This window comes from Carassius gibelio, chromosome B14 (genome assembly GCF_023724105.1).
Source record: "Carassius gibelio isolate Cgi1373 ecotype wild population from Czech Republic chromosome B14, carGib1.2-hapl.c, whole genome shotgun sequence".
Lineage (NCBI taxonomy): Eukaryota > Metazoa > Chordata > Actinopteri > Cypriniformes > Cyprinidae > Carassius > Carassius gibelio.
The window spans coordinates 25,587,202-25,605,030 of record NC_068409.1 but is presented as its reverse complement, the minus strand read 5'-3'; the positions used below and the strand labels follow the sequence as shown (position 1 = coordinate 25,605,030).

Below are 17,829 nucleotides of genomic sequence, written 5' to 3'. Positions count from 1 at the left end.
AAGGCTACAACAGAAAAGTACACTTTAATAGAATGAAAAAAAATGCTTACAGTATCATGTATCCCTGCAAATCAGTAGAAACTTCAAAAAGAGCTCTAGTGTCTTAATTATGGCACACCACAGCATTAAGCTGATAGCTTGAGAATAGCTACAGCTAAACCACAGTTTAAACAAATCGTGAATCTGGGGAGAACGGTGGCTAGGGGCAAAGAGGACGATCAGATTAAAAAATGAGACCATCACGGCATTAAATGCATTTTTCAAGGTTTTCAGCAACAGAGAATAAATTTAGCATTGAAACATGATCTAATCTAATGGGTCTTCTGAGATGTCAGAGACAGCCTCCCCCAAGGTTAAAGACTGCATTATGAATTAAAATGTGTAATCTGTGGCCTGTGAGGAGTTTCAGCTGAGCTCGACTTTTAATAAAGTTATGAGCTGAGTTTTATACTTGCAATATACAGTACATTTCCACTGAGTTGCTTCTGCACCACATCATAGATCTAGTTTAGAACAATGAGTTTTCTACAGACACTTATAATGATGCCGGATTTGTAAACAGCGAGGAATAAACCTTTTTACGAAAGAGCTGTGAAGCATCGCTAATGATTTTAGAGCTTTCAAGCTCACTCTAAAACCAGACGGATGAAAAAACCTCTACAGCTTGAAAAAAAATTCTAGCAATATACTCTAATTTCACCATTATACAGCCAGCAGTTATTTAGTGGTCTGATTTCTGCATGGTCTGTCTATTCCACTTCTTCTGGTAGTTCCTACTAAAAAACTGCCTAGAAAAAAAATCACACTGAAGACTTGGTGAGATTATCGCTGACAAATGTAGTTTATTCTAGAGTTTTTTTCACTTCCATGTTCACAAAGGGCAGCTTTGACCTGTATGTGTGAGCCGTGTCAGATTCCGAACATGTTTTTCTACCGAGGCATCTGTTCAGTCACTGCTTAAGGGCAGTGGGTGATTGAGTCCACATACTACCACTATATCCCCCAGTGTCTCCATGGACACAGGAACATTACAACAGAAGGGACATAGATCACATCAGCCAAGACAAGTGCGCCTCAGAAAACTGCAGAACAAAAACTAAATCCTATTCCTTTGATGATGCTGTTAATCAAAAGTAAAGCATGGATAGAAACAGTAGCCAGACTGAAAGCGATTTGGGTAAAATGATCAGAGATGTATTTTAATGACAGGTTGTAAGACCTGCAAAAACTCCATCTCATATTATGCTAATAGCCCTAAAAATCTGGACAACCATCCATGAGTGTCTAATGACTATCATTTCCCGTGCCTTTGGTAAAAAGTGGCCACTTTGAAAATTAATATGCTTTCCGATCACTGGCTCTCTAATGAAAAGCAATTAGAAGCATATGTTTGCAAATCATGTGCAAAGTGTATGCAGGGACTAAATGAAACCAGGGTGGTAACTGTAATTATCATGCTCAATGAGATGAACTCCTATAGTGGTTAGCACTGGTTTGGCTGGTGAACCAGCATACAGTAGCAATGCAACTGGGATGAAGCTTGTTGCTAATTAAAATGAGCATCTAAAAGTTCCTCTGTTTCAATGACTATCCGTTTTAAAAATACTCAAATTCTTAAAGGGATTGCTCACCTAAAAATACAAATTCTATCTGCATTTACACACCCCATATTTTTAGGACTCTGGGGCCATGATGAGTCATATGGAGACAGGATAACCTCAAAGTGTCCAGTGGGCTCTATAATAGACATCTAATACACTCAAAAATGAATAATCTGTCATAATGTATTCAACCTCATGCCATTCCAAATCTGCATGACTTTCTTCTGTGGAAAACAAAGAATATATTTTTTAAGTGAAAATCAGCCTTTAAATAATAATATTCTCTATTCTTAGTAGGTTCTGACAAAGTCTGTATTTTTAGCATTTACCTCTGAATTAATATTATCTGAACATCTGTAATTGTCGTTTCAGAGCCTATGAGAGAAACCAGTACTTGCTGAGGGTCACATGCGGCACTGGTTTTAATGTGAAGAACATAAGGATCAGCAGAGTCAGACTTCTTATGAAGCTTCTCATTCCAGCATGTTGCCCCTAGGCCTGTCTGATAACATTGCAGCTGACTGGGCTGAAATCTATCCAGATTTACTTTCCTTTGAAAGAGTTGGCAGATTACAGCACTGTATATAACGCATACAGAGACTAGTCTCTCCCCTCACAATTAGCCAACATAAAAATATAAGAGCTGATAATAAGAACAGTGTACCAAAGATGTGAAAGTTATCTGAATAGCAGAAAATAACAAATATCAAATAAATAAAAAAACAGCTAGACAAATGTTTGAACCTTTACTGTATTACAGTTTTATCAACAACACATTCTAATAAAGAAAGAAAGAAACAGTCAAAACAAATCTGCAAAAGGATGTTTCTAAATTACAAATCTAAATATGAGCTACACTGCCATTCAAAATGTTGGGATCAGTAAGATTTTTTAAGTTTTTTTAATTGAGTCTCTTATGCTCATCAATGCTGTGTTTATTAGATAAAAAATACAGAAAAACTTTAATATTGTGAAATATTATTGTAATTTTAATATTGTTTTCTTAGATTTATAAACTTTAAAATATCATTTGTTTCTGTTATGCAGCGCTGGATTTTCATGAGCCATTACTCCAGTCTTCAGTGTCACATGATCCTTCAGAAATCATTCAAATATGCAGATGCTTTTTTGAAGCTTTGATATTGTTTACAGTGTGCAATATAACGTGTTCATGTTTCGCGTATAAAAAAACACAGCATTTTTCACACAATTCACCTATCTGTATACCGCTGTTTTCACTGTCACAAAAACGGGCTGATGACTTCCTTGTTCTTTAAAGTCCCTCCTTCAGAAATACTTAACGAGTTCTGATTGGGCCAGCGGTTCCTGTGTTGTGATTCGACACCAGCTTAGACCACGCTGCCCTCCTGCAAACGTGATTGGGCTAGAACGCACGTGTACTTATAATCACAGGAGCGTTTTTACTGACGAGATGCGCATGAACATCGCATTCGTTTTTTTGCACAGCTCTAACATCTAGTTAACAAAGCTAAACAGTGTTGCCCTTTGTGTAGTAAGTTACAGAAACTGTTAAACACACCAACTTAAATAATAAAATACACTTACCGGTTGTGGTCCATAAACAACACCTTCTCCAGACAAAGAGGGAACTGCTCCATCTTTCAAGAATAATCTTTTTTGCGAATCCGGCTTAAAAGTGATTGAGATTGAGGAAATTGTCCTCAGCAAGCTGTACTCAGCAACATGTGCTGCACATAGTTTTACATGTGGATTATAATTTTCGATAACCGAGTTAAACAGAAATTGTAGCCATTAATCTCCAAGTACAGCGTCCCTGGGAAGCCCAAACAAAGATGATTGTACTCCAAGATTAAAATAACAGCGTTTCAACGACATGTCGAACACAAACGCAGCTCTTCCTTCTTCTCCGTCGGAGCGCAACAAGGCCACACCCCTGTTTGTGAATTCATGTGGGTGGAGGTTGGTCAAAAAAAATGTTTTAGTGACGTCATTACTGCAGGAATTAGAGGGCTGTAGTCCAAACGGGTCGTTTTTTGTAGGCGGATTCTGTTAAATAAAATATCTCGCTTGGCATTGATCTTTGAGCTTTAGAATTTTACAGATATTATTTATACTCTAACAACAACATTACACACTAACTAAAGTTTAAAACATGGGATCACGAAGAAGGGGACCTTTAATATCACTTAACCATTTAACACATCCTTGATGAAAGTTTTAATTTCTTTTTTCTTTTTTTATGAGAAAAAATGTATTGACCCCAAACTTTTGAATATAGTGTAAATAAAATTATAACAAAATTTTCCAATTTGTAATAAACACTGTTCCTTTAAACTTTTTATTTATCAATGAATCATGAAAAAAGTATTCAAAAAAAAATATTACACAGCACAACTGTTTCCAGCATTGGTAATAAATCAGCATATTAGAAGGATTTCTTAAGGATCATATGACACCGAAGACTTTTGAAAATTCAGCGTTGCTTCATAGGAACAAATTATATTTTAATGTATATTAAAATAGAAAAATGTTATTTTAAATTGCAATAATATTTCACAAAATTAAATTTTTTTCTGTAATTTTGATCAAATAGATACAGCCTTGATGAACATAAGAAACTTTTGAACGGCAGTGTAAATCATGACTTCAACAAACAAAACTGGGGCATGTGATATTACAAGTCTTATTTTTTTTTTTTTTAAAGCATAAATGACTGTAATAGACATATTTCATATTATAATATCAAAAGAACCTATAGATCATTTTTGGTGTTTAAACATGGGTTTTTGAACTTGAATTTATTTGCTCAAAAACAGTTTCATTTGTATTATTTATTTATTTTTATTAAAAGCATAAACAAAACAATCAAATCTTTTTTAAATCGCAAGACTGTCACAACTTTAAAAAAAAAAAAAAATTTGTATTATTATTATTTTATTTTATTTATTTTTTTTGTATGCCTTTGATAGTGCCATCACAGTCATTAATTTCAGGATGCTGATAAAACAAGAAAATATCAGAGATAGTGTTGAGCAAGGAATGAGTGTTAAGATATTCTTGTCATTCCACAGACAGGGACTCAGGGATCAGACAGCAGTATCGGGCCCTGAAAGGTCAGGCTCATTAAAAGTCCCTTACTTGCATCTCAATGATTCAAGAAAAGCCCAACCGTTCATTAAACAGGCCTCTGTAATGCTTCCTGCGGAGCCATTACCAGTAACCCCACTGGCCTCATGGCCAGCCGACAGATGCTGTGCCTGTTAGACCAGAGGCAAACACTTCACTGTTTTATATATTTTTTTGCCAGAACGACAGAGGAATTGTTTTGTTTTCTGTCTTGAAGTTTCTAGCTTCTCATTTCATCCCTACCACAGCGGATCTGTTTATAAGCTGGCATCCTGGGAATCCCCTAAGCGACTCCCTCTCACTGTATCCCAGCATTTCCACACCTCAGGAACACTCCACTCACACTTTGATGACTAGCTCTCATGTTCGCATATTTACGTGACTGGATTGCTGCGCTGGTACAGTTCTGTCTTATGGGAATGGATCTGAGATTCTGTGAAGTTAGCAATGGTATAAGGCAGTTATTATAAATTCATGACGGCTGATGAAGGGGTCAGCCATCTCTCGAGGCTTACAGTAATAAAAAAAAATGTTGTGGTCATCACCTAGTTGAAGCCCAGCATGAAACAGGCTTAGATCTGCTTCCCTTAACATCCCGCCAGTTATTTCCCAGAATCCCCTGAAATGAGAGGGGTTATGAGAGGGGAATTTTATTCTAATCCTTCACTGTACAACCTTCTAAACTTTTCTGCGTTGTCGTTGAAAAATTAGGCATGTTTTAATACATTATGCTGATGTATTCAACATCTGAAACCATATCTGATGACTAAGAACTCAAGGGGGGCTCCACATAATCTTGACAAAAATAAAAAGAAGAAATATTGAAAAACAGACAGTAACTATGTAAGATTCAACACACAGGCACTGTGCATCTCTATAATGAAGTGCAGTAAAATCTCCGGACAATTATAGTTTCACAGGGCAGCAGGTCAATCATTGAAGTTAATTAATGAGTTTTTAATTGAACGCTGTTGACAGACTGCTTTTGTGAAAGAGATGGCAGGTAATCACGTGACTGGGTGACTTAATCTTTTCAATGCATGCATATAATTCTTTTTTGTGACTTTTCTTTTGACCGTCTGACAGATTTATTACACCACTCACATCCACTTTTTTCTGTTTTATCGTTTTCTCTGAGCTAGTCGTGTTCCGCTAAATGTTCATTTCTGTAACAAATTGCAAGAAATAATTGCCAAAATAAGAAATTGTATTAAAGGAGATCTGAGTTTCATGTGTCAACATTTCATGCAGACTAAAGACATAACTGTCACAGGAATTAGTCTTTCTACGGTCTTCTCTACATGCAGCCCTGAAATAATGTTTCCAAGCAATCAGAGGAAATCACATTTCAGAACAATCATTTCAAAGACAATTATAATTATACATCATACAACAAAATAATTGAAACATTGTTAATTTTCAAATACAGATGAAATACTAATACTAAAATTATTTTAGAAAATAGTTTAAGTGTGTAGTTCCACTTTTTACTTGCATTTTCCAAAATGAGATGGGTAAAGATAAAAAAATAAAGGCTATTAGATAGTTAAAAATAGGCTATTAGATACAAAAATCTGAAGAAAGTATATAACATACGGCCATAAGAAATATGATTAACCAAATTTGTCAATGCAATATATATATATATATATATATATATATATATATATATATATATATATATATATATATATATATATATATATATATATATATATATATTAATAATGCTTATCAATTTTCTTATGGAATCTCTCATTATTAAAGACAAATATGTTTCAAAATATAAGATTAAATATTGGCACCCTCCAATGATGGATCTGGACTTTACCACTTTATATAATTAAAACTTTTCATTTTGTCATTATTACAGATGTAGAGCACATATACTATAATACCACTACACCCACCACAGCTTCACAATGGATATTGTAATCATGTATACAGTCTTATCACTGGCCTGAAATGACAAGTTTGTGCATTTCAAATGCGACTGTATAATCTCCTTGGAATGTTTGAAGTGGTGCTGAATACCAGACAACCAAAACAACAGAAACCATGGATTACACTCAGCACAAACACACGCAATGGACCTTTGCCATAGCAGTTCTTTGTGTGCCTGAGCCCCACATTATATAAACCATTTTACTGAGGATTAGAATGTAATCGGACTGTCCGTAATACACTGTGGTGTTAAGAAGAACATTGATTGTTTAGGTGAGCCAGAGAAAGAGGGAGAACGAGGAAGAACGAAAAAACATATGGTTTCTCTCCTAGTGAAAGAAAGGGCAAGAAAGAAGAAAACCAACCAAGAGCTCAGTGGAATGAAGCTTCCCAAGTTCAGAAAGACTTCGATATGAATTTGGCATAGTTGGCGTATAAGCCGTGGGGCCGTGAGGTTTATAAACAAAATCTGATGCTTGGATGCAAACGTGAGTCAGACACTCAAGGCTGAGAAACAAACTTGATTGCTGCCTCGCTCTCCTGCGACTCTTTAAAAATGCATGTTCCATTCTAGCACGGTCTCGCCATAAACCCTGGCGAAAAGCAAAGCGGGAATGTGAGCGAAAAGCCTGATTTTCTAAGGCAGTTGGACCACATAAAAAAGTAGGGTTGATTCATTTAGCAGCCTTTCTCTTCTGTTTCGGATAAACAAGATCTGAACTGGATGATGAGGAAGCCCTGGAGCCTGTGAGGCAAATATAAACCCATATTGGACTTTTTCTCACTCCAAGAGATATTTGTATCTTCCAGGGCTTTTGGGAAAGAACACAGACTCTGGTTACACTCTTTTTTTTCAAACAGTATGCAATTTAAGTAGAGACTCACCTGTGAGCTCCCACTAAAATTCACTCCACATTTTCTGTAGTAAAAGCACTGAGAAACACTCACCGATCAGAAAGTTTGACATTGGAAGGAGACAGGGAGTCTGATGGCCCTTCGCTCTTCAGGGGCTAGGGACTGGGGTCATGACTGATCTGCTTAAAATTGTATCAAAAGCAAGCAAGCAGGAAACACTTCTTCTGAAGTATCAAAAGGAGAAAGTTCCAGTCGAATCCAAGACTCTGGCCTCTGGGATCCACTTGCTCCGGCCTGGCAGGTCTGTCAGGCACAGACTGAGTCCCGCTGGAACTGGAATCAAAGTCGTCTACCCTAACTGTGACATTCGCTGCATTTCAATTGAGCCATCAGTCTGTCAGACACAATGCCTCCCCCTTCCTAGGGATTTAGTGGGTTCTGTTTTTCTTTGCCATGATCACTGTGACAGGTTTCAGTAAAAACCCTGCATGTAGAACGTATGTTTATTGCATTATGCCTCCGTATTCCCTGATGAATAGACCAGTATTGCAGGACACAAGCATATGTTTGGGATGTTGGTATGCTAGTTCCACCAGCTAGGAAAATGCATGCTGGTCTTTTGAACAAATCTTTTTAAAATATGCATTAAAGCGGTTCATGACAGACTTCTTTGTCATTATCACTGACTGTATCTGTTGTCCTTTACCTCATCTTTCTTTTGCTGCATTATCCTAAACCCCTTCTTCTTCGCTTTCTCTATCTCTGGCAGACTGGGCTCCTGTAAAGAGGAGATAAAGTCCTCCGGCAGGCCAGCCCCAAAGCCTATGTCCCCATCGGACTTTCTGGACAAGCTGATGGGAAGAACCTCCGGCTATGACGCTCGCATCAGACCCAACTTCAAAGGTGTGACAGAATGTAAACAAACAGGATTTGTCGGGATATTTGCAACATAACTTGTGAAAGTGGTAGCAGCTTGATGATAGTGGCTCCTGGAAACCTAATGAGGTGACAGTAGAAAGAACCCAATGAACTGACTGTATGCTATTACCCCGAATACATTAAGGACCAGGAATGCTCATCTTCTGTTCTGTTGTTGTTATTATTAAAGGGATAGCTCACCCAAAAAATGAAAACATTCTGTCATCATTTACTTACCGTTATTTTATATCCATACGTTTTGTTTTTCTGTGAACCACAAAAGGAGATGTTAGGCAGAATGTTCATGCTGGTCTAGTAAATGGTGACTATGGGGTTTTTTCTACAAAAATCTTCATTCATTATCCAAACTTCTCTGACCAAAAGTAAGTGTTAGTCTAAACATAAGAAACTTCTCCCTTCTATTCCAACAGGACCACCAGTAAATGTCACCTGTAATATTTTCATCAACAGCTTTGGCTCCATTACAGAGACAACTATGGTATGTAATCACACTGGTTCAGTTTTGTTTAATATCAACTATTCAGCATTGCAAAGGGGAATTCCTTCTCTTTCGTTCTATTCTTTCAGGCAGTATGCCCTGTTACAATTATATAACTGCTGAGTGAGTTTTTAGTCACTTACCTGACTTCTTGTCTCAGGGAGCACATCGCTTAGTTTAGAGTCCATTGGGTCTGCTGATGTGCTGATAATGAACTGTCTTCCATGCAATTAAAATTAAAAATTGAGAGAACGGACGGAATCTAGAGGGAAAAAGTGGAAAAGGTGACATACCCATCCTCTAAAGCCTAGGCTTAGCACTAAATGTCTCTGTCAGCAGAATGTTTCAGCTGACCGATACAGATTGCCACTGTTAACGGTCTGTTAGTTGGTTAACCTGGGATTTGATAATTGGAAATGCGGGTCTTCCAACAGAAATTAATGTCAAGGGAGAACAAGTTATTTACTGGCATGTTGAGAGCATATCTTATTCAGACTGTGTTAGGTTTGCAATTAAAATGTTAGAAAAAAGAAGAACTAGAACGAAACATTAAAACTAAAAGGAACATTAATAATAATCAAATCCAGAAATCGACCTATAAGGTTTCAGGACCTAAAATGTTTTGGTTTTCTCTCCCTCTTCCTACAGGATTATAGACTCAATGTCTTTCTACGTCAGCAGTGGAATGACCCTCGATTGGCTTATAGTGAATATCCTGATAATTCTTTAGACCTGGACCCTTCTATGCTGGACTCCATATGGAAACCTGACTTGTTCTTTGCTAATGAAAAAGGTGCAAACTTTCATGAAGTCACAACAGACAACAAGCTGCTGAGGATCTTTCAGAATGGGAATGTGCTATACAGTATTAGGTAAGCAGTGAAGTCTCTCATAGATTTAAGAGAACACAGAGGAATTCACAAGAATTAGTGCAAAAGTGCAATTTTTTTTTTTTTTTTTTTGCATGAAAATTCTCCTTCAGGATTATCTGTTAAAGACACAAGCTAAAGTAAACAGGGCTGGTTAATAGCATCACAATGATCACAATTTGAGCCATTATTAATCATAGGAAACATACAATACATAAGATGAGAGCTATGTGGCCTAAGTTAGTACTTTTATGTAAGTACTTTTTAATTTCACTCTTTAAAAAAAAAAAAAAAAAAAATATATATATATATATATATATATATATATATATATATATGATTTGAAAAGTTAATTCTAAGGGTGGATGGAATAGAAAATAATCATGCCAAGCTTGTTCTTTAGGAACTACAGTGAAAAAAAAAATGTTGCGTGTTGAGCATAAAAAGTTCTCCACATGAATGTAAGTGGATATTTTGGGGTTTGAATTTAAGGTTATCACAGCACAAAAGAATCTGGCTTTTCAAAAAAGCACTGGTAGCTTTTGTCTTTCTCGGAGGCACTGCATTAAAGGAGGTAATTACACTGTTTCCTCTATCTAAACTTTCTATTAGTGGTGACTCTTCCTCACGGCTAAAACCTTAATGTGTCAGCAGCATGATAAATAAATGTAAAAGAAAAACAACCGTCAGGCAGTTCGTTTGCTTTTACCAAGAAGGCACATGATACAAAAACAGCAATTCACTGCCTCATTTGGGGATTCACTCTGTTACCACAAATCAAAGAGATGAAGTGTACAGCCATAGAGATCAGATCTTGTACAGAGACTGTATAAACAGGGATTTTAAATAATGGTGCATTCTGAAATAAAATGGCTGTCCTGACAAGCCTCAAAGCTCAGTCATTTACATATGACTTTCCTTCTTGGAACAAAACTTAAGACATTATGAACAATGTACAGGTTGTTTATATGCAATTTCATTTACTGGGGTCAAACTTAAATCAATGCAAAAGCATCTTGATTTTTTTTTTAAATCTTTTTTTTTTTTTTTTGTCTTTCAAAGGATCTATCTCAAAAAGATAAGTTATTCACTGAGTCATATTGACCATTATTATGATATTTTTTATATTGTTTTGGTGTCATTTTGAAGCGTGATAGCCCCAAAGTCAAATTAAAAAGCTTGGTCAGATTTTTGTTAAAAAAGAGGGACACGTGGGTGATTAAATACAATTTTCATTTTGTCTTCCTTGTAAGCTCCTTGGGTCTTTCTCTATCCTCTATTTAACACCCTTTTCTGACCTTTGTGGTTTAACTCTGACCTTTCCCCACTTTCTGCTTTCCTGTTTTGCACTTTGTCTCAGGCTAACACTTATCCTGTCTTGTCCCATGGACTTGAAGAACTTCCCAATGGACATTCAAACCTGTACCATGCAGCTAGAAAGCTGTGAGTACTCTATTCTTCTCTTCCTCTCTCCCTCCTCGCCCTTCCCCTCTTCACACTTTACTGCATTCAGTTCTTTTGACACTGATATGGAGTTTTAATGTATGCACTAATTGCATTCACCATAAAGCCGTGGTCACGCTAGACATTTGAAATTCCCTCGGACGAGGCAACAGTCGTGATAGGACATCATGCTCTGCAGCATCTTTTTAAAAACTTAAATTCAAAACATATAATAATACACCTAAAATATAAAAACCAACTACTTCACATTCCTGCAGCACTGCAGTTTTAAATGTATGTTCTTTTAATTCAGATACGTGCTCATGCTGTGATGTTTCGATCTGCTGTTGGCCACATTGGTGTCACGTGATGCCAATTCGTAGCTTGAACTTTGGAACGCAGTGAAATGCGAAAACTTTTCACATGGGCTTGCGCTTCTGGTCTGACGCATTCGCAATCGTATGAATGGACGTCAATGGAATTAAAAGTCTATAGCAAATATATTTCAAAACTTTCTTGTGTGCATTGTTGCATGAGGTGAACATATTTATGTTACATGGTTTAGGGATGGAAATATTTTTGAAACCAGTCTCTTATGCTTATCAAGCCTGCATTTATATGATAAAAAATACAGCAAAAATAGTCAAATATGATGACCCTGGACCACAAAACCAGTCGTAAGTAGCACAAGAATATTTGTAGCAATAGCCAACAATACACTGTACAGGTCAAAATTATTGATTCTTCTTTTATGCCAAAACTTTTATGCAAAAGACTTTTCATTAGTAATATGCATTGCTATAAGGACTTAATTTGGACAACTTTAAAGGCTTTTTTTTTTAAATCAATATTTTTATTTTTTGGGACCCTCAGATTCCAGATTTTAAAATAGTTTTATCTCAGCAAAATAATGTCCTATCCAAACAAACAATGGAAAGTTTTCATGTGATATATAAATCTCAATTTCAAAAAATTGCCACTTATGACTGGTTTTCTGGTCCAGCATCACATATATAAGCAACTTATTCCTGTGATGATTTTTTCCCCCCATTATTCCAGTCTTCAGTGTCACATGATACTTCAGAAATCATTCTAATATGTTGAATTGGTGTTAAGGTTACAGCTTTACTGCTTAACATCTTTATAGAAGCCACAATACATTTTCTTTAATGAGAGTTTTTCAAACAGCTAAATTTGAACTTTACTGTCACTTTTGTCCAGTTTAATGCATCCCTCCTGAGAAAAAAATAATAATAAAACTTATGAATGTTAGTGTATAACTGCTACCATTAACAAACACTATTAAGATTGTAATGACAGTGCACTGTTGGTCTATTTCCACTTGCAAACCCGGTAACCTTGAGCATTAGATCTGTAGAAAATCTATAAATCAAAACAGTTTTCTATGTCTCACTGCACAAAATAAAGTACAATCTCCATATCAGAAATGGCATCGTCATTTTAAAATCGTGCATAAAGTGTCCTTCCTTATTACCTTGATAAAATAAAGAGGGAGTCAAAGAAATAGACTATTCACCACCCCAGTGCCCTCGGAGCAGATAGCATCTTAACTCCTGGAACCAATTTAAAGGATATCAATAATGAAACTTTCATTTTGTTTCCCCATTATTATGTGACCCACCTCAGTTGCCCGAGAGGCTTTTAATTCCACCTCCCTGAGACAAAAGAACACTCCTTTCTAACAACCAAAAGAGTCAAATGAGGAATCTGTGTAAAGCAGAAATGCACTGCAGATGCCACTTTGCTTGACACCTGGATTTGCCTGTTGAATTATTTGAGCTGATCCCAATTTATGTGTTGTGACCAACATTCAGTGACTCATATGGTTTAAAAGATTTAGAGGGCGTACTACACACAGACAGCGTTGTTTTACTGTCCTTTCTGTGTCCTCTGTACGTCTACAGTATTTATTCAGTGAGTGGAAAATCCCTCCTTCGTGGCTGCAGTTAAAACTGCCCTCCTCTAAGGAGCAGGGTCAGACAAAAAGAGACACACACAGGAAGACAGGCAGGTTTACTGCCTAACAAAGTGGTTATGGAGGGCATAATCATTTCTGATTAGACAAGTGCACCTTTTTTTAGGGCTTTGAAAGGGCCCACTGAAAACTGTTTTGACAAGTGTTAGGACGCAGCCGAGGGGTGGGATCACCTTGTCTGGAAATCCTGGTAGAGAAATCTGATGCTAAAGGCAGGACGTATAGATTAAAACAAAGGTTTGAATAGTAAAACAAAGGAGGGAAGTACGTTTTAGGGAATTGGGTGTGCAAAAGTGTTGTCAAGGAAACAAATATTTCAAGTAAAATTATGAAAAAGGCAAGAAAATGGAGGAAAAGTGGGAGCATGACAAATTAAATAAATGTAAGATTATTGTAAAAACTGGCTATGTGAGCCTTTAACATTAATGCTTCAAAAATGAATGATTTTAGGCATTACTGACACAGATTTAGCGAACATATGCTTTTGTGGATTATAAGGAACACACAAATCAAACAGGCTGCACAGACCAACAACATATTTTTTTGACCAAAATATATATATACAGTATATATGTATATTTTTTTTACGAAACCGATACTTTAATTAGGCACTGAATTTATCAGAGACAGGGAATACTTTTTTAATATTACTAAATATTTCTATTTTAAATACATGGTGTTCTTTGAATATTCTTTTCCTTAAAAAGTTCCTGAAAAAAAAAACGTTTTCCACAAAAATATTAGGCATCACAGCTGTTTTTTTTAGCAGTGCTTAAACAAACTTTCTTGAGCATCATCAGCATATTAGAATAATTTCTGAAGAATCATGTCACTGAATACTGTCTAGAGTAACGGCTACTGAAAAATCAGCCTTGACACCACAGGGATAATTAAATTTTAAAAATTAAAATATTAAAATAGAAAACGGTTTAAATTGCAATTGTATATCACAACATTACTGTTTTTACTGTATTTTTAATCAGATAAATGTAGCCTTGGTGATATAATATGAGCCTTCATTTTAATTTTTACTGCAACAAGTGAGTTCTAAAAGAATAACATTATGGGAATAGTACAGCTTATAATGCATTTTTTAAATATATTGACATTTGAAACAGTAGACAAAACAAAACCTCTATCTCGGAAAACATTCATATTCCTACCAGTTTGAATACAATGTGTGGAACCACACCGGACTTTTCAAAGACACTAAGACATTCAAGGACTTTCGGTCTTCATCCTTTTTTCATGGGTTTGTTGTTTTGAAGATGAATGGATAGATGTCTTTGTAAATCCCTGAGGGTCGGTGATAGACATCAATATTATTCAGATTTGTCAAGTATTCTACACTGTTATTGCATGCCTCATTCATTTTTAATAGACCTCTATTCTCACCGTGTAGATGTGTCCGTCTTTCTCTCCATCTAAAATTGCGCTTGTGGGAAGCCCTTGAGAAACAGTGGGTCCTAATACACCTGGCGCATTGTGTGGTGTTTTTTTGCTAGTTTCAGCCCAACGTAGTTGTCATTTTCACGTCCTGCACCACGTTGTTTAAATAGCAATTCCATTTGTGCCCATGGGCATGCTGGTCTGAAAACAAGGTATGTTCAGGAGCATTGCAATTTGAGGCAACTGAAATAGACTGTGCCACTGACCAACAAAAACCTGGTCTAAAGTCAATGGTGCATAGTATAGGCAGTTCCACAGTGTGCGTACACTCTTCTTATCACAAAAACAGTGACGCACTCAAACATGCCAAAAATAAAAAATAAAGGATTGCAATGTGAAAGATTATTATTGTGTAGGCTACATAAATATAGAAATGCCTGAGGGAGGGGCCCCTGGAGATCTCAACCGACTGGCTGAGGCCAGCCTAAAAAGACACTCAGGACAGTTGACGGGCCACTACTTGTGCGTCGTCACGAAACCTTATCTTTTTCACGTGCTTTTAAACCTTGCCAATTTAACATGTCTCAAAGCGCTTAAACACCGAATCTGCCTTTTCTTGCTTTTGTACCGACAAATACAGATGCTTCTCAATAAATTAGAGTGTCAAGGGAAAGTTCATTTATTTCAGTAATTCAACTCAAATTGTGAAACTCATGTATTAAATAAATTCAATGCACACAGACTGAAGTAGTTTAAGTCTTTTGTACTTTTAATTGTGATGATTTTGGCTCACATTTAACAAAAGTGTGGCATGGAGGTGATCAGTTTGTGGCACTGCTGAGGGGGTATGGAAGCCCAGGTTTCTTTGACAATGGCCCCTTCTGCATTTTTTGGTCTCTTGTTTCTCATCTTCCTCTTGACAATAGCCCATAGATTCTCTATGGGGTTCAGGTCTGGTGAGTTTGCTGGCCAGTCAGGCATACCAATGTCATTTAACCAACTTTTGGTGCAGTGTGGGTAGGTGCCAACTCCTGCTGGAAAATGAAATCAGTATCTTCAAAAAGCTGGTCAGCAGAAGGAAGCATGAAGTGCTCCAAGATTTCTTGGTAAACTGGTGCAGTGACTTTGGTTTTCAAAAAACACATTGGACCAACACCAGCAGATGACATTGCACCCCAAATCATCACAGACTGTGAAACTTAACACTGGACTTCAAGCAGCTTGGGCTATGAGCTTCTCCACCCTTCCTCCAGATTCTAGGACCTTAGTTTCCAAATGAAATACAAAACTTGCTATCGTCTGAAAAAAGGACTTTGGACCAATGGCAACAGTCCATTTCTTCTTCTCCTTAGCCCAGGTAAGATGCCTCTGACGTTGTCTGTTGTTCAGGAGTGGTTAAACGAAAGGAATACGACAACTGTAGCCAAATTCCTTGACACTTCTGTGTGTGGTGGCTCTTGATGCCTTGACTCCAGCCTCAGTGCATTCCTTGTGAAGTTCTCTAAAGTCCTTGAATCCAGTTTGCTTGACAATCCTCATAAGGCTGTGGTTCTCTGGGTTGGTTGTGCATCTTTTTCTTCCCCTATTTTTGTTCCCCTTAACTCTCTGTTAACATGCTTAGATACAGCACTCTGTGAACAGCCAGCTTGTTGTAAATTAATTTTTGTGATTTACACTCCTTGTGAAGGGCGTCAATGATTGTCAGAGACCATTTTGAAGGCTCAGGAAACCTTTGCAGGTGTTTTGAGTTGATTAGCTGATTGGTATGTCATCATATTTTAATTAATTTAGATCATGAATTGGTGGGTTTTTGAACCAAAGACTTAGACAACTTCAGTATGTGTGCATTGAATTTATTTGCTACATGAGTTTTACAATTTGAGTTGAATTACTGAAATAAATGTACTTTTCCTCATCATTCTAATTTATTGAGAAGCACCTGTACATACAAAATATGTAAAAATACCCAACTTGGAAAGTGTGTTTGAAAAAACTGTTGGTTATGTCTTAAGTGAAAAGTAAACAGTTGAGAAAGAAATTGGATGTGTATCAATATGATGGATGCATTGTCTCTTGGATGCAAAATGCCTAATTTACTGCTGTCGGTGTCTTTAATGTTAATCCAATAAAATGAAAGAAAGAAAATCACTCACTGCTCTTGACTGAATTACTTTGTAGTTTTAACAAGAATGAATCCACAGTAAAACCAAAAAATATTCAGACACCAGATATAATTGTTTATAGTGTTTTATTAGTGGGTGCAGGACACTATAGTTAATTTATGTAAGTATAGCAAAATAAAGCAAACTGTGACATATTATACCCAAAAATTCTTCATACAGTAGACTGCCAGTAAAATTGATAAAACATTTGGGACAAAAAATTATTCAGACACTTTGACCTCACCATGTTTTGCTTACGAGTTTTTTTTTTTTAGACTGAACAAATTTAAGCATTGCTTTTAAGCATTGCTTGGTAATTGTTCAACAAAGAATTGATAGTTGTGTCAATATTTTCACACTAACAGTTGTCTGAAGTTTTGGTTGATTATAATCCATTACATATATTTCTATCAAAGTTAGCGAACATTATTAAGATGAATTTGTTCTTACACAGTTTAACTCTTGTCATAAGAGTTCTTGATATATTTTAATACTAATTTTAAACTATAACAAATAATAGTTTAAATGTGATAATGTAAGAAATCTTGAAGGTGTCTGAATACGTTTTGGTTTGACCTTATTTATTTTATTTTATTGAAGTCTATGCAGTGCTATTTTACATTTGATTATTCGGTTTCCGTACCTGGACACCTACTAACTTGAAAAGAATTAAACATTGTGCAAATAGCACAAATAAATAAATAAAACGAACATATAAATTAAACACTTTCAAACAGGACCCACTGATACAACCTAGCCTCCCTAACCCAGCTACGGCCCTGCCTCTGCACACCTTTTTCGCGCAGACAGTATACGTCATCAGCACATTAATGCACGCTGTGCAGACAGAGCGAGAATGGCAGACAAACATCAACACGGTCTTCCATCCTGGTATTGTAGTATTTTAAAAGTTTTCTTGCTGGTGAATGACACACTACATAGCCCAGCAGTTCCCAATTCCAATCCTCACACACAAATTTTGCATGTCTTGCTTAGTTAACACACCTGATTCAGATTACCAACTCCCTACTCCCTAAGCAGAGGT

At 36.4% G+C, this 17,829-nt stretch overlaps 1 protein-coding gene across 1 annotated transcript in view; it reads left to right on the top strand.

Moving 5' to 3' along the window:
• The window catches only part of glra4a (glycine receptor, alpha 4a), a 36,189-nt gene that overhangs the window by 12,465 nt on the left and 5,895 nt on the right, over nt 1-17,829 (top strand). The window contains exons 2-5 of the mRNA XM_052573754.1: nt 8,278-8,411; nt 8,858-8,925; nt 9,574-9,797; nt 11,155-11,237. Coding sequence (XP_052429714.1) covers nt 8,278-8,411; nt 8,858-8,925; nt 9,574-9,797; nt 11,155-11,237 — 509 coding nt within the window. The remainder of the gene's footprint in view (nt 1-8,277; nt 8,412-8,857; nt 8,926-9,573; nt 9,798-11,154; nt 11,238-17,829) is intronic.